General features: G+C 42.5%; 1 protein-coding gene across 3 annotated transcripts in view; it reads left to right on the top strand.

Annotated features, from left to right (window-relative positions):
- Positions 1-18848, top strand: part of LOC146812317 (serine/threonine-protein phosphatase 4 regulatory subunit 1-like) — a 389023-nt gene that overhangs the window by 224301 nt on the left and 145874 nt on the right. For all 3 annotated transcript variants that reach the window (XM_085619300.1, XM_085619299.1, XM_085619298.1), the window contains one exon: positions 15319-15465. In XM_085619300.1, the coding sequence (XP_085475426.1) occupies positions 15319-15465 (147 nt within the window). The remainder of the gene's footprint in view (positions 1-15318; positions 15466-18848) is intronic.

The raw sequence follows: 18848 nt of genomic DNA, 5'->3' as shown, positions 1-18848 counted from the left end.
GAGTGACAGGATGTTTGCTGGACTGTATGGATACTGACTAGGGAATTGAAAGTGTGAAAGACAAGTGTCTAGGTGGTTAGAAGATTGCATACATAGTGGATAGGGGTTTGAAGCAGTCCATGTGCTAAGGCCTGGCTCAGTGCATGAATACTTAGGCACTGACTGAATGATTAGAGTACTGCAAAGATAGTATCTTGGTGAATTTATAAGTGTTTGGGTTTTGGCACAGTGAATGGATTAGTATATGGTGCTGAATGGGTCACTAGAGGACTGCAAAGGGAGTTACAGGGTGTTTCCTGCAAGTGTATGGATACTGACTAGCGAATTGAAAATGTGAAAGACAAGTGTATAGTATGTTAGAAGACTGCATGCGTACTGCATAGACATTTGAAGCAATCTATGTGGTAATGTATGGTTCACAACCTGAGTACTTGGAAACTGACTAAATCATCAGACTACTGCTAGGTTAGTGCCTGGGTAAAACTTTTAAATTTTCAGTTCTGGCACAGTGAAGAGAATAGTACATGGTACTGCACTTTAGTGTCAAACCCTGACTCATTTTATCAATGCATAAGCAAAGAATAGCTTCTAAAGCTACTAAAACTTGACAACATGACCGATTTTAAAACAGTTATCTGTCAGCAAATACACTGTTGCCAAATGCTTCTCTCACAATCCTTACCCAAATGTACACAGACTCACAGTGTGATTTTAGACAAGCAACACTATCCCTAGCAGTTTACCAAAACTCATTCACTAGTCTAGACGAGGTAATGGTACTGCACACAATCTACATATTTAAGTACAGCACATTAGTGTCAAAGCATGACTCATTTAATCAACGCATAAGCCAAGACTGGCTTCTAATGCTACTAAAACTTGACAACATGACAGGTTTTAAAATAGTTATCTGCTAAAAAATACACAATGTTACCAAATGCTTCTCTCACAGTGGTTCCCAAATACACACAGACTCAGTGTGATTCTAGACAACAACCACTATACCTAGGAGTTTACCAAAACTCATTCACTACTGTGGAAGGGGTAAGGGGACTGCACACAATCTACATATTTCAGTACTGCACTTTAGTGTCAATGCCTGACTCATTTTATCAATGCATAAGCAAAGACTGGCTTCTAATGCTACTAAAACTTGACAACATGACAGGTTTTAAAAGAGTTATCTGTCAGCAAATATATGATGTTTCCAAATGCTTCTTTCACAGTGGTTCCCAAATGCACACTAACTCAGTGTGATTCATGACAAGCACCACTATCCCTAGGAGTTTACCAAAACTCATTCACTACAGTGCAAGTGGTAAGGGAACTGCACACAATCTACATATTTCAGGACTGCACTTTACTGTCAATGCCTGACTCATTTAATCAAAGCATAAGCCATAACTGTCTTCTAATGCTACTAAAACTTGACAACATGACCTGTTTTAAAACCGTTATCTGTCAGCAAATACATGATATTGCCTCATACTTCTCTCACAGTGGTTCCCAAATGCACACAGACTCAGTGTGATTCTAGACAAGCAACACTATCCCTAGCAGCTTACCAAAACTCATTCACTACTGTGCAAGGGGTAAGGAGACTACACACAATCTACATATTAAAGTATAGCACATTAGTGTCAAAGCATGACTTATTTTATCAATGCATAAGCAAAGACTGGCTTCTAATGCTACTAAAACTTGACAACATGACAGGTTTTAAAACAGTTATCTGTCAGCAAATACACGATGTTACCAAATACTTCTCTCACAGTGGTTCCCAAATGCTCAAAAACTCACTGTGTGATTCTAGACAAACAACACTATCCCTTCCACTATACCAAAACACATTTCTTCATCTAGAAGGAGTACTACATTTTAGTATAGAAACATAACTCATTTCACAAATTCATAAACAATGACTGGTTTCTAATTCTACCGAAATATAAAAACTGCATAGTTATCTGTCTGCAAACACATGAAAAACACAAATGCTTGTCACAGAATGGTTTCTACATGCACACACACTGTCAATAAGATTGTAGAGAAAAAAAGTACTCCCTACACTGTAGCAGCAGAAATACATTAGTCTGATTAAAATCAAAATAGTATACATACATCCCCTCACAATTAAATAACTCACCTTTCAAGTTGTTTTGTAGATTAAGAAGTATATCAGTCACACACCAGATTTTCTTTTACAGAATCTCTGCACTGTGCACCTCTCAGAAAAAACAAAGAATGGAAAAGTTTTCCTTTCATTTTCCACACCTATACATGTAAACATCAAATCACAATCCTTCGCACATAAACTCAAAAGCAAACACACATTTCTATTGGTTAAACAGTTTAACCCTTTCCAACTGAAATACATTTCAACCCTTCCCCCAATCTGCCTTCTGCCTGTTACCATAGAAACAGGTCATGAAACACTGCACTGAGCACACAGGTCACAAGTTCAGCACACAATGTTGCTAAACAAGACAGGAAGTGTGCTTGACTTTTCAACATATCAGCTTATCATATATAATGTTCCTTACAATCTGTTTTTCTTAACCAATAAGAATCATACCTTTAAAAAACTGAAATATATACCCTGCCTTTCAGTGTAGAAAGTAGTCATACAACCAATGATTTCTTGTCTTTTAAAAAAAAACAAAATTCCGTGGATCCGCGCACCCAACGCGAGAGAATCCGAGCACCCAACGCGATAGGATGCGCGCACCGTGCGTGCATTTCGCCGTTTTTTTTAATTAAAAAAAGGGGGCCCCAGGGGGTCCTTCTAGGACCCCCTATGCACCTCTAGAGGGTCAGAGTATTTCCACTCTGCCCCCTTTATATGTTTTATACACTTATTCCCCTTGCTTCTTCAGCCTCGCTTCTATCGAGGCAGAAAATGGCCGCCAGCAGTTCCTGGTTTCGAATGTAGACAGACACTCGACAGCCAATTAGCATTCAGCACGCGATCGGGAGGGTGTGCGCTCGGTTCGGGGAGGGTGCGCTTACGGTGCGGGTAGGGTCCGCGGATCCTCCCCAGCCATAGATATTTATGTACTTTTAACTCTAATTTTCTCAGGAACTACTGAACGGATTCACACCATTTATGCAAAAGGCACGAGTCTGAACTAAGGACTACCTCTTTGCCAAATTTGGTGTCATTCCGTTCAGCAGTTCGGGCTGTAGCTGCGTCAACAGGTCCTATGGGAAATTGCATGGGGAAAACGTGTTTTGGGACCCCCCTTTTTTCTCGGCCCCCGCTTTACGAATCACCACGAAACTTTCAGGGTAGGAGCGGAGCGGAGCTGGCCAAAAGTTTGGAAAATTTCGCGAGGATTCATCAACCAGCACCAGACCTATTGGGAATAGAATGTTGCAGATTTCCTATGGAAAATAGGTCCTAACTATAACTATCTACTGGCGACTGCCAGTAGATAATATATATTGGCGCCATGAACTTTGGGGCATCACTTGATGTTTTGGGAGCCTACACCACTGTATTAGGCACCTCGTTGGACTGCAAGTACCATCATGCAGCTTACCTGAGTTCAGCGGTATTAACTTTTTCCACCTGGTTTAGAAGGAGGAGCTGAGAGACTGGTTTTAAGGAGTGGTCTCTCACTCAAAGGCAAAGCTATCAGCCGTTGAGACCGGCACTGAAGACGGCCATTCCGGCCAGAAACGCATCTGCCATAGCGTTTCACGGACTGTAAGCAAGCGCTGTCAAGCTCAATAAATTGCTTTTGTCGAATGCCGGAGCTGTGTCCTGCTTGCTTTTATTCAAAGTGAGCATTGGTGGTGGATATATATATATATCTATATGTTCGAGGCATATGAGCTGCAGATTGTACACTTAGCATAGGTCGCCATCTGGTGTTGGGCCCGGATGTTTGCAGTTTGTTTTTCTTCTTGGACCGTCTTTGGAAGTCACGAGTTTGGTGACTCCTCCTTCGGTCCGTACTGCGCATGGGCTTCGGCTCCATCCTCAGATTGTTTTTTTACGCCATCGGGCTCGGATGTGATACTTCGTACTCCGGCTTCGAACTTCTACGGTTCCAGCCTCGACGGAAAATCCTCGATTCTTCGAGTTCCTTCATCATCTTCATCTCTCGAAGCGGCACTTTTTCCATCCCGTACATCGACACCGGCCTTCGGGCCCTCCGCGACTCCGGTCCCGGCCGATGGAAAGGACTCCGTTTAAAAAGTGCCCAAAATGTGGGTCTAAATTTCCCCACACCGACCTCCATCAGGTGTGTAACCTTTGCCTCTCTCCGGAACACGAGGCTCGAGACTGCCCCGCCTGCAAGTCTTTTCGATCGAAGAAAACGATCCGAGATCGAAGGGCTCGACGCACCATGGCGCACTCATCCTCGACAGCTCCACCGGACATCTTCGGAGACGACGCCGAAGCTTCGGGGCAGACACACACCGAACTGGGAGAAGACATCGTCAGCGCTTCCGAGGCCGACGACTCCGACCTGGAGGACGTAACACCAGGACAGCGGGCCGTGAGTACAATGCCCCCTCCCAGCCCCGCACCGAAAACCAAAGAGACTCCGGTTACTCCCTCGCCTGCCGGCCTGGGCAAAACCAAAACCAAAGCCTCGATCACCCCACCTTCGGGCCCGGTGTCGAAGCACTCAAAGTCTCACGGCAGCTCGGGATCGAGCCAGCCGACGCCCGGTGCCGATAAACACCACTCGGCACCGAAGCCTGCAAAATCCAGCTCGACTCCGAAACCACCGGTGCCGAAGCCTGGACACTCGGCGCCGACCAAACACAAACAGAAATCGGTCGGCACCGACGCTCCGGCGCCGAAACAGCATTCGACGCCGAAACACACGGAGACCTCCAAAAAGCAGGGCGTACACAGAACATCGAAACCTCCGGTTCCGAAATCGCCGGTGCCGACAGACGACTCGGCGCCATTGGCTCTGTTTACACCAGACCCTTTACAAAAGACTTTGTCCAGAGATCCAAAGACTGGCCTTTTGACTGTGATTACTAAGAAGCGTCGCCTTGAGGCTCCGGCTCCTCCTCCTCCACCCAAAAAGAGGGACTCAGCTACTTCTCCCCTTAGAGTACCCTCCCCACTGCCACCCCCCCTCCCACCACCACCCCCTCCACCTTTACCTCACTACGATCCGGCCCCATCCCCAGACCCGGATGACGGGGACCCGGACAATGACCCAGGGGACGCCCCAATGGATCCCACTCCACCAGGGACCCCAGATCCATGGGAGGATTATAATAACCCTGATGTACCCAATGTACCTCAAGACGACCTATACCCATCAAGGCCGTCTCCTCCAGAGGACTCTTTAGGGTTTCACCATTTAGTGCAGAGAGCAGCACACTACCATGGGGTGGACATGCACACGGAACCAGTGGAAGAAGACTTCCTACTGGATACATTTGATTTACAAGATCGTTCCACTGCTATTTTACCCATGCTTAAGGGTGTCACCAAGCACGCTACAGAGGTATTCAAAGACCCTGTCAGAGCCAGAGTACTAAACCCTAGAATAGAGAAGAAGTACAAGGCGGCACCCACAGACCCTGCATACATCAAGGGCCCTGCTCCTCTAGATTCCCTAGTTGTCTCCACAGCTAGAAAGCGGGCTAACTCCCAATCCTCAGGAGATGCCCCACCACCAGACAAGGAATCTAAACTTCTGGACGCGTCTGGTAAACGCACCGCCTACCAGGCTGCAAACATGTGGCGCATTGCAAATACACAAGCACTGCTTGCGCGATATGATAGAGCACACTATGATGAATTAGAGGCTCTTATGCAGCACCTTCCAGAGAAATACAAACGCCAAGCTCATGACCTGATACAGGAGGGCAAACTAATCACAAACACCTCCATTAAGTGTGCCCTCGATGCAGCAGACACTGCTTCTAGAGCCATAAACACCAGTGTCCTGCTTCGCCGCCATGCCTGGCTCAGGATATCAGGGTTCAAGCCTGAGGTCCAGACATCAATACTTAATCACACCTTTGACCAGCAAACACTCTTTGGCCCAAAGGTAGACGAAGCGCTCGAAAAAATGAAGAAAGATACAGACACAGCGAAGTCTATGGGAGCGCTCCAGACCCAAGCCTCTAAGCGTTCCTTTCGACGCTCGTCCTTTCGTGGCACAGGTAGAGGCTCCTCCACCGATAATGCCTCTACCTCCTACAAATCCCCTCCTCAAAATACCTTTTCAAAGGGCAACCAAAGAGGTGGTTACAGAGGCAACAACAATAAGGGCAGGGGCAAAACCAACAATACCCGTTCTGCCACCCCACCCGCACAATGACTCCCCTTCGCTCCCCCCAGACCATTCCACTCCGGTCGGGGGCAGACTACAAGATTTTATCCACGTATGGGAGTCCATAACATCGGACAAATGGGTGACCCAAATCATTCGGTCAGGGTACTGCCTCGAGCTAACATCTACCCCACCCAATATCCCACCAAGGCACCGTCCAATGTCCCAAGAGCATTCCACACTGCTCAAACAAGAGGTACTCTCGCTCCTCCAGAAACACGCCATAGAGCAGGTACCCGACAATCAACGAAATCTAGGGGTCTACTCCCTATATTTCTTAATCCCAAAGAAAGACGAGACCCTCAGACCCATTCTGGATCTCCGGCCTCTAAATGCCTACATACATTCAGACCACTTTCACATGGTCACCTTACAACAAGTCCTCCCACTCCTCTGCCAGGGAGACTTTCTCACAACACTGGATCTGAAAGACGCGTACTTTCACATTCCAATACACCCCTCTCACAGAAAATACCTCAGGTTCGTGGTGGACGGGCAACATTACCAATTCAAGGTTCTCCCCTTCGGGGTCACCACTGCACCACGGGTGTTTACCAAATGCCTAGCAGTAGTAGCAGCACACCTCAGACGTCAACATGTTCACGTCTTCCCTTACTTAGACGACTGGCTCATAAAAGCCGCGTCCTACCACCAATGCGTGCAACATACAAACAGCACCATCCAACTGCTTCATCAGCTAGGCTTCACGGTGAACTACCAAAAGTCCCACCTCATACCATCTCACACAAAGCAATATCTCGGGGCCACCATAGACACCTCAAAAGGTATTGCCTATCCAAACTCAGCCAGAATCACAAGCATTCTAGCCTTACGCAAAATATTCCTTCCTCAACACTCTCTACCAGCAAGAGTGTTTATGAAGCTCATAGGGATGATGGCGTCTTGCATCTTCATAGTGCCCCATGCAAGACTCCACATGCGTCCACTTCAGGAGTGCCTAGCACAACAGTGGAACCAGGCCCAGGGTCAGCTGACGGATCTGGTGTTGGTGGACGGCCGCACACATCACTCTCTGCAGTGGTGGAACACCACAAACCTTTCCAAGGGACGGCCGTTCCTGGACCCGGTTCCCCAAGTGACTCTAACAGCGGACGCATCGCTCTCCGGCTGGGGAGCGCACCTCTTACACCTCACAATGCAAGGTCTATGGACGCCACAGCAAAAAACGCTCCACATCAACCATCTGGAGCTTTTGGCGATCTTTCTAGCCCTAAAATCTTTCCAAAAGCAGATTTCAGGCAAAGCAGTCCTCATTCGCACAGACAACATGACTGCGATGTATTATATACAGAAACAGGGGGGGACACACTCTCCCCAGCTCTCCCGCTTAGCCCAGAGCATATGGAGATGGGCAATTCCCCAAAACATTTTTCTCCTGGCACAACATGTTCCAGGCGTACAAAACACCATAGCAGATCTGCTCAGCAGACAGACTCAACAACTACACGAATGGGAACTGCATCCACAAGTTCTTCACCCATTCTTCCGACAGTGGGGGCATCCTCAAATAGACCTCTTCGCCACCCACGAAAACTAAAAATGCCCAAGCTTCGCCGCCAGATACCCACACCCATTGTCCAAGGGCAATGCGATATGGATGAACTGGTCAGGCAGATTTGCATACGCCTTTCCACCTCTCCCACTAATTCCATTAGTGGTCAGGAAACTACAACAGCACTCCCTCACACTCATTCTGGTAGCTCCGACGTGGGCCAGACAGCCGTGGTACACCACGCTACTACAACTATCAGTGGTACCACATCAAAAACTGCACCTTTCCCCATGCCTCCTAACCCAGAACCATGGAGAAATCAGGCACCCGGACCCAGCTCAGCTCAACCTGGCGATCTGGCTCCTGAAATCTTAGAATTCGGGTACCTTAACCTTCCCCCTGATTGCATGAACATCATCATGGAAGCCAGACGTCCTACCACTAGAGCATGCTATGCCGCAAAGTGGAAAAGATTTGTAATGTACTGCCGTAACAATACAATCAACCCTCTAGATGCATCCATACAACACATCATATGCTATCTGCTCCATCTTCACAGGTGTAACCTGGCGTATTCATCCATACGCCTACACCTAGCAGCGATCGCTGCCTATCTACAAAACAGACAGCATTTGTCACTCTTCAGAGTGCCCGCTATTAAAGCCTTCATGGAAGGCCTCAAACGAGTAATTCCTCCCAGGGCACCACCCTCCCCTGTATGGAATCTAAATTTGGTCCTTACACGACTAATGGGTCCGCCCTTCGAACCAATGCACAAATGTGAGCTACAATTTCTCACCTGGAAAACAGCTTTCCTTGTAGCTATCACTTCCCTTAGAAGGGTTGGTGAAATACAAGCGTTCACCATACAGGAACCTTACATACAAATGCATCACAGCAAGGTCATACTTCGAACTAATCCGAAGTTCCTGCCCAAAGTCATTACCCCCTTCCACCTCAATCAATCAGTGGAATTACCTGTCTTCTTTTCGCAACCCCAATCTGTTGCGGAAAGGGCCTTACACACACTAGATGTGAAAAGAGCGTTGCTATATTACATACAAAGAACGCAACCCTTCAGGAAGACCAAACAGTTGTTCGTTTCCTTTTCTCCACCACATAAAGGCAACCCCATCTCAAAATCAGGGATAGCTAGGTGGATTGTAAAATGCATACAAATTTGCTATCAGAAGGCAAAGAGAACATTATCTGTTCCCCCTAAAGCCCACTCTACAAGAAAGTTAGGGGCTTCTATGGCTTTTCTAGGGAATATACCCTTAGATGACATATGCAAGGCAGCCACATGGTCTACACCGCACACATTCACAAAACACTACTGTGTAGATGTGCATTCCCAGCAGCAAGCTAGGGTGGGCCAGGCTGTACTAAAAACACTCTTTCAAACAGCTGCAACGGATACCGGTGGTCGCCGCTAAGGTTGGGTACTGCTATATAATCTATGCTAAGTGTACAATCTGCAGCTCATATGCCTCGAACGGAATATGCTACTTACCAGTATGCATCTGTTCTTGGCATGTAGAGCTGCAGAGTTGTACACGCCCACCCGCCTCCCCGGCTACCTGTATCCGTTCCAGTCCATCTTATTTAGATACAACACACATGGGTTTCTCACTGTTATTACTACGCTCCATCATTTCCCTGTTGGCGAAAAACAATCTGAGGATGGAGCCGAAGCCCATGCGCAGTACGGACCGAAGGAGGAGTCACCAAACTCGTGACTTCCAAAGACGGTCCAAGAAGAAAAACAAACTGCAAACATCCGGGCCCAACACCAGATGGCGACCTATGCTAAGTGTACAACTCTGCAGCTCTACATGCCAAGAACAGATGCATACTGGTAAGTAGCATATTCCATATATATATATAATGTGTGTGTATATAGAGAGAGACATATTTATATATATATATATATATAGGTATAGAATTTTGCTGTTCCACAGGAGTGCAGTCTTTTTGGGAACTTTTTTTTGCATAATGCTTTAACCAGTGTTTAAAGTTACAGTGCAAAGATAAATAGCCAATAAATACAGGTAAAATGAACTTTTTAAAATAAATATTAAAAACATCCAAAATTGATTTTTAAGTTAAGAAATTGCATAAATATAAACAGAAAATTAGTTATAGCCTGTTTAGATAACATTGTATTGAAATTACTTGCATTTCAAAGCAACATTTGTATTTTGATTAATGCCACTTGAGTCGTATTCGTTTGGTTGGTATGTCATGGGTATATATGAAAGAAAAATTGACAGTCATACGATACACTAGAGTTGATTAGTGGTTTAAATACCTTAATCAAATCAAATAAAATCTTACAATGAACTCTGCAAACTACCAGTAAATTTTCAATTTGCCATTTTAACAGGTATATTTTCATGTGTTTTTGATTTATTTAATTTGGTTTCCTGTAAATTGTGCATTTTTTAAAAAAAAGTGCAAGTGCCATATGCTCAGTAAAAACCCAAAATGGAATATTATAAAAGTAATACATATAAAACCTGTTGACCCCCCCCCCTGTGTTACAAAATAATAAACTAATACATTAGGATAACGGTCAGACGGCTGGCATGTCAAATTGATATATAGCATAAAATTGCTATTTGTCATTGTCAGTATAGAATGCCTCTAGTCCTCTAAATGTTATTATCTAATGGTATAGCATGTACGGATCTGGGACGTTTACAAGCATGTATAGAGTTCTTCAGTAGCGTTCAGACCTGTCGGATGTTTGGTATCTAAGTTCAAAATGTGCCTGGTTTCCATAAGCCTTGGTGCTTTTTGCCTATCGCCTCCTCTCTTGTTCGGTGGAATAGAATCAATTAGAAAGTAGGTTAGGCCTGTGGGATCCGCATTGTGTACCTCGTTAAAGTGTCTGGCTACTGGAAACGTTTGGTCTTTGTTCTTAATAGCTCTAATGTAGTACCCTCTTGTGTCTCTGTAAGATGGTGCTGCCCACATAGTTGATAAACGACATAACGACATAAACGACAGCACTTAAACAACATGGTCAGATTTACAGTTGAGGGCCTTGGTGTTGGAATTTTCGTTGTTGCTGAAAGGGGTTTTTATGATGTATGATTTGTACCATGTTTGCATGCTTTGCACACCTTGCATTTGAAAAAACCCTTTGTTTGAGCTAGCCATGTATTTTTGTTCAGGCTAGATGGATCATTCTGGACTAGAATGTCCTTCATAGACGTAGCCCTACTATATGTGATCGCTGTTTTTTTGGCAATAAATGACCGATAGTAGGGTCACTCAGAACCAAAGGCCAATTTTTTGTAATCAATTTTTTGATTTCTCTTTCTTGTTTATTGAATTGAAGAATGAATCTGAACATATTTTCCTGATCTTTTTCTATATCATTAGAGTGCGAGTTTGTGTTAAGTAAAGTTTCCCTAGTTTTGGTTCGACTTTTGAGAATGGCAGTTTCTAAACACTTGGTGGTGTATCCCCTTTACTGAAATCTTCTTTTGCTGTTTTCTTGTTCAATAATGAGGTCCTTGTCACAGCTACAAATGCGTCTCAGTCTGAGCATCTCCCCATATGGTATGCTATTGATGAGATGCTTGGGGTGTGAACTGCCTGCATGTAGTGTAGTGTTACCTGCCGTCGGTTTTCTATGTAGTTTGGTCTCTATTTTACCATCCTCTATAAAAACTTCTGTTGTCTTGCTGATGGATGCTGTAAATTCAAGATTCAGAGAGTTTTTGTTTAACTGACTTAAAAATTCTTCTGCCTCTGTAGCTGACCCTTCCCAAATTATAAAAAGGTCATCAATGTATCTCCACCAAGCTTTGATGTTTTTAGTTACATACATAGTGTGTTCATTAGGTAGGACCAGCTCTTCCCACCAGCCCATGTGGAGACAAGCGTAGCTGGGGGGGGGGGAAAGCTGGACCCCATTGCTACTCCTCGCAGCTGTTGATAAAGGGTGTTTTCAAACAGGAAATAATGATTATTTAAACAAAAATCTACCATGTTTAAAACCATAGCACTGTGTTGAGCATATTGCGGTCCTCTTTTGGCCAAATAAAATTCAAGAGCCTTTAATCCATCTCTATGGTTGATTGACGTATATAGAGATGTCACATCTAGTGTCATTAATAAGTAATCTTGTTGCCATGGACACTTCAAAAGTTTCACTAGAAAATCGCTGGTATCTCTAATATATGAAGCTAAGCTCTGAACATGTTCCTGCAGAAAATAATCTGCATATCTGGATGCATTTTCAAATAGGCTGTTACGAGCTGAGATAATAGGTCTACCAGGTGGTTGTTGTGCATTTTTATGAATCTTTGGAATAAAGTATAAGATAGGGACTACTGGTTGATCATTTTTCAAAAATGTAAATTCGTCTACTGTCAGCAATCCCATATTTTTCCACCCAGTCAATTACATCTTAAATTCCTTAGTTATTTTACGTAAAGTTAGATAGTCACTGCACCGATAACATTCATTGTCTTTAAGTTGTTTCATGGCTTCCGCAATGTAATCGCTTTTCTTCCAAAGAACAACATTTCCGCCTTTGTCTGCAGTTCGTATGACAATGTCTGGGTTCTTTTTCAATTTGGTCATTAAAACATGGAATTGGATTTCTTGTTTTTTCGTTTTTGATTTTATTGTGTTTTTTTAATTTTGTGGTTTAAATCCTTTAATCCAGCTACCACATTGTCATGAAAGTTGTCAATTGAGTCTTTGATCATCAATGGGTGGAATGTGGAACGAGGTTTGAAAGGTGTTTTGGGCTTCAATTGTGTCTCACTGTCAAGGCCTTCTTGACTTGTCTGCATATTGGGGCTGGAAATTGAATTTTCATCCAGCAGTTCTTCCATCTCCGTTAAAAAGCCTCTATCGGATTGGGTAAGGAGATTTGAAATCTCTCCTTGATCAGTGTGCACAAATTGAATATTTGTAGTTTCATTCCTTGGCTTGTCTTGCTGCAAATTAACTTGTTGAAAATGTTTTTTTAATTTTAATTTCCTGATGCTTTTATACACGTCAAATCGCGTAGTGGCATAATTAAAAGAACTGACAGGACAAAAGGAAAGGCCCAGTCAAAGAAGTTGCTGTTCTGCTTTATTAAGTATGGTTTCTGTGAGGTTTACAACTGTTGGAGTGGTATTGCCTAAGTTGTTTCCTAACAGCGCCAATTCCTCTTTTGTTGCTTCCTTTGTTGTGTTTTACTGTTGGTATTTTCTTTTCCTTGCCCGCCTTCTTTCCCGGATTTTGGTTGTCCTTCTTGTGCTTTGCTGTGTTGTGGTCTTGGGCGCAGGGTTTGCCTGCACTCTTCCACTAAAAAATCAACTTCATCGGCCAGTGAAAGTGATGCTGGCATTAAACGAAGCATCTGATTGCGCGATTCGATTTACGTCTCACTTTCTGGTGCCGAACTGAGCTCAGAATTCGAGGAAGCTCCCTCCATATTGGATCCAGTGGCTGGAATTCTTTTGTTAGTCTGGCCTCCCTTGAATTTGGAGACTTTCAAAGAGTCATATTTTTTGGCGAAGGTAAAGATTCTTCCACTTTCGTAATCAGTACGATCTCTGTGGAATTTGTAGGCTTTCCTTTCTCTAATTGTGTCCTCTTCTCTTTTCAACCTCTTTTTCATTTCATCTTGCATATATATATATACTGCTTCTGCCATCTCTTTACGTTTTGTGGCAGGAATTGAAAGGTACATGTAGGTAGTTGTAATCAAAGAGTCTTATATAAATGTGATTCAATGTAAAGATACTTTAATGTACAAGTTTGACCCCAAGACTAGCGTATGCTTGATGTTGAATGATTGCACAGACTGGGCATATATGCTCATCTCATTGCCTTGTAGGCCAAACTAAATATACCTGGAGTACCTCCCTTTTCGGCCTGCTCCAGTAAAGGATCTGCACCTTGGAATTACATCAAACAAAAATAGCCTTAGGGAAACAGTTTGCCTTTTTTGCAGCTTTCTTGGTCTGAGTCAAGCAATACCTACAGAATCCCACATTGTGCATGACCATAAGAGTGATGAACATTATTGAGCAGTGTTTCTTTACTTATTTTCCAATTTCCTTCATGATATCTGAAGAGCTTTATTTAATTGGCTTACTGCCACATGTATATGCGTTATATGGGCCCAGAATTCCTTGTTCATATGTTTGGATACAAAATCTAATAATAAATACTGTGGTTCCAGAAGCATACCATACAGCAGCAGCACTACTGCAATCAGTAGTAGTATAACTATATGGAACAAAGTGTATGCTATTTGTGAAAAATTAGAAAGCATCAGCTGTTAGATTAGTTAAACAAATCAAAGTTATTTGGGAAAACTGAAAGACTGTATGATCATACAAAATCTAACATTGCTACTTTGTCAAAATGTATGTCATGGTGAATAAAGTAGCTTAAGATTTGGGAGTTGTGGTGTAACCAAGACTTTCAACCAGGCAAAATTAAACCGTATCCCAGACAATAGAGACGCTATGACGGGCTTACGAGGAGACACCTATTCTTAAACATAGGCATCATTGCTTTTGGCAACAAGGAAAGATAGCAGCAAGGTAAAGTACCCTGCCTTAATAACTAAGATTTTTTTTAAAGCACATTGGCAGCTACTTTATGGCTCCTGCATGTGACCACCTAATACTATATTTAATGATTCACTTTGTTTAGATTTAGAAATCCTATCAATCTCTGCTACAGTAAAACAATGGACCTAAAACTCACATGCCTAGTTACAGCTGGACCAGTATGAGAGGAATATGTGCCTGCTACACTGAAAGGTTCTCAACCAAGCCTGTAGATCATGCACACTACTACTACACACAGGATCATATGCAACTTGTGTTAAAAGTGTAACGTTTGGTGCATAAACCATTTTTGTATTTCGTAGGTACTAGCAATATGTGAAGAGCCTGATCCACCTGGCATGAGGCTTTTGCTAGTTTGTTGGTGACAAGGTCTCAATACATGGAGGATTGCTAGCTAAAGGTGCTGTGACTGAGTTTGCATGAATGATTAAGGGGTAGATGGATGGCTATGCTAATCACACATAGATTTTAGATTTTGGTACCTACTGTTGTAAAACGAGACATTGCTATATTATGTTTTCCTCCCAGGACCCCAATCATGTGTGATTGGAAGAAAACACTTAGATTTTGCAAGGAAATTAAGGTTCTCCAAGCGAATTGGCAAATGTTACAACGAGGTTTCTTTTTTAAGATATTGTGCTGCACTGAGTGGAAAATTAAAACAATTGGGCACAAAACAGCCTTAGGGATATGTGGAATCCTAAGGGATATTCTGCACATCTAGCTAAATCTTTTATACTAAGTGCTAAATTTATAAATATTTGTACGGTGTTATGTCTTATACATATGTTTCATACTGGTTTAGTATAACCGGATCTATACAACAATGTTTCGGATTTAAACTGTAGTAAAATACAGTTAAAAAAAAATAGATTCTATGTTTTCATCATTTTAGGTTCGAAAATCAAGCCAAGAAGCCTTGTTAATGTTACTTGACCAAGATTTAGTCGACCAAACTGACATTGAAAACAAGGTGTGCCCTATTTTGCTGGACCTTTCATCTCCAGAGAGTGATGACGAATACAAAGTGGAAGCTGTGAATGTAAGTTCCGGTGAAGGTACCATGCTTAGTATTTGAATGGCTGTTTTTGTCTGCTCCAAGATATAGCAGTTAATTATGAAGAGAAGTGTTGTCCACACATGGAATAACCAAAAATATGACTATATTTTCAAATTTATGAACATACTGTTGTAGCTCATTAGTTAGCTTTACAGTTAAATTGGTTTGTTGTACCAGTCTTATTAACAATACACATTTGTCCATTTCTATGCAGCCATTTATTTCTGTGCTATTAAGATTCCCTTAGTAGAACTGTTGAGGCAGGCCACACATTTCCTGGCTGGAAAACTACACTAGACCCACTGATAAGGGCATTGGTGTGGAAAGTTTTTAAAATGTGTAGAATTTCTTTTTGTTTGTGTGAGTTGTGGGAATCAGACATAAAGGAAAATTACATATTTGTATTGGCTAACATTAGGAACTTTGCCAATTTACCATAATCTGTGACCCGTAGTAGCCCATTCAATAGTTGTGTGATGGTATGTGAATGAATAACTGTGCTGAATTCTATATCTACATTTAATTTATCTTTCAAAATGTTTTCTCCCTCTTTTTGCAGACTATTATGAATGTATATGCTTCAACTATGTCCCACCTTTTACCCAGCTTATTCTGTATATTTTTTTTCACCAAAGATGATATGACCATCATTATAGTCTTTGCCATGGGAATTCATAACTATTACAATATTTCCATGGCAGATCCTATAAAACGTTATACACAGAAATGAGTCTGATTCCTAAGAAATGTTGCTGGCAATCTCAGTCAGCCCTTATTTTTTTCATATAAGCAAGTAATTAAAAATGCATGACTTTCTCAAGCCCTTTAGAATTCTTTCTTCAAAAAAGAAAATAAGTGGTAGGCTGGAGTCTCATAAAAAATGTCTCTCTGCCACTTAAAAACATTGTGTGTGTGTCTTGTTCCGGGAGTTCATTTTTTTGTTTTTTCTAACAAGGAACACTGGAGTTAGTATTTAGTCTATTCACCAAAACATTTTGAAGCTGATATCTGCTTTTCTTGGAGTAATATTTATTTTTCTTGACATTTCTTCTCAGTCTTCTCTTTCATGTCTTTTTTAAGTCAGCTCTTTTTGACAAATGCCTATCCGGTGGTTAGGTAAAAGTTAAAAAAAATAATAATAATACACATGCGTTCTGCATAGTTTGTCTTCCTAATGTTCGCGTTCTTGCCCTGTTTATCGGGAGTTGCCAAAGAAGAGATTGATCGATGGGGAAGTAAGGTTTTTGCAATATAATCTTAACAATCCCCCAAAAAACTATTCCATTTCTCTCTCCTCCAATAAAGTGTTGCACTGTAATCATTGTACCAGCACAGCAGAAGGACTGTCCTACTGTAGAGAATCTCTGTTGATGAAGGATCGGATTATCTAGGCTTTTGCCATTAAACCCTCCAAAAATCACTAGTATCGCAGATAATCCTTTCCTAATCATTTAAGTCTATTACAAATTTTACTCTTGGTTTGCTTCATCGGACGGACCAACCAAACCCACTTATCTAACCTGAAAGATATTGAGCAGTATTTCCAACTAGCCTCAAACTGACTTTTTACTCTCGATCGATGAAGGACAATAATCTAGAAACACTTGTCAAGTGATACACAGTGCTGGCTATACCAACATAAGGTAAATGCTTCAATACTAGTGAATAAGCTGAAGTGACTTTAACTACACACTGCATGTACTATAATGCATCAGTGGCGGCTGGTGATAAGTGTTGGGGTAAGCAAATCCATTATTTTGATCCTCTGACAGGCACTGTGAGAAACCAAAAGTGCCTTTTGGGTCAATGCCAAAGCTCTCAATCATAGCTTGTTATAAACAGTGGTTATAACGGGCCAAGACTATGAGACCCCTAGGGTATGGTGGGAAACCGATTAAAGTACTCTTTAAAGGCAAATCTGCACCGGTTGTGGTGTGTTTATATAGCAAAATATGGCTCATCGTTGTTGGGACTGTTAGAACAATGAAATTTAGAAATCATCTTAGACCCTAGTAGTCCTGAGCATGTTTTGCTTAAATGAGAGTATTCAGAACTATGTGAGCTTCAGCTTTGAGTGGGAGCTGAAATATCCTAAAGTTTTTTCTGAGAAGCTTGGAGAGTTAGAGGGATTGAAACACAAATTCAACTTAAATCGATAGTAAATCCTGTAGTCCACAAAGTGAGAAGGGTACCCCTTGCGGTCAGAGCAGAATTGCGAAAAGAACTGGACAACCTACAACAAGACATCATAGAGCCCATAGAGAGCTCAGAATGGTTATCGCCTGCTGTTTGAGCACGGAAACATAATAGGAGTTTGAGAATGTGTGTTGATCACTGGCTCATATTAAGCTATGGGATATCATGATCTCCATGGGAATTGACAGATTATCAAGCAAGTACTAGTTTGAACAGAGCTGGGGAATGCACTAAGCAATTTGGCATTCAGCGTGGAGTGAGACCAGGATGTGTGCTTGGCCCATTCTTGTTCTCCCTGTAGATGGAGCATGCCCTTGGTGATTGCACTAAGGAAGTTATGTATATCGAAGGGGCCCAGCTCCCTAGTCTCCTCTATGCAGACGATTCAGTGATCGTGGCACTTACTACTAGAGCACTGCAACGCCTCATAGAAGAATTAGCTAGGTTCATGTTCTCCCTGACCTGCGTGTAAACCAGTTAAAATCATTTGTGTTAATCGCAGGCTCACCATCAAAAAAGTGTCCAGCTTTTTGTCTTGCCCAGCGCAGAGTAGTGGTGGTTGATTCTTTTCCCTATCTTGGGGTCTTAATACATGAGAATTCTTGGAACAATACGGTGAGCAACAGAGCCCCGAATCTGGAGAGAGACGCTGCAGCTGTCTTTAACTTTGCAAAGAAAGTGGGGTACAAACCAATCGCTCACAAGCCAAAGCCACGTATGAGGCGGCTGTGTTTGGTACAGCAAAAATAGATTCTCTACAAGGTATAGAAGACTCCTTTGATAAAAGTCTACTTTCCTCAAACTTGGTCTAATTTTATATCTCATAAAGAGTTTGGACTATCTAATCTTAATAACGCAACTAAACTAGCTCCTGTTACTGTGGCTTTCTATTTGGAAGAATGAGAGCCTGACACTCAGCCAAGCAGTATTAAGGGATTGCCTCAGATTGGATCATGCCAAAGCAATAACATGTCTGAGATATGTGAAATCCACATTGGCAAGCATTGGCTTGCATGAACTGTTTGACTTCCCGCTAGATTGTGGTACCTTCCCTAAAACTAAACTAAAGCACATCTCCTAGAGAATGCAGCTGCCATCAGATGGGAGGCAAACAAAAATAAATCCACTGTAGCTCTGTATTATAGGGTATCCATAATAGGATGTGATGC

The sequence above is a fragment of the Triturus cristatus genome, chromosome 7, assembly GCF_964204655.1.
Source record: "Triturus cristatus chromosome 7, aTriCri1.1, whole genome shotgun sequence".
Classification (NCBI taxonomy): domain Eukaryota; kingdom Metazoa; phylum Chordata; class Amphibia; order Caudata; family Salamandridae; genus Triturus; species Triturus cristatus.
The sequence above is the reverse complement of the archived record's forward strand: the minus strand, read 5'-3'. Positions and strand labels throughout refer to the sequence as shown.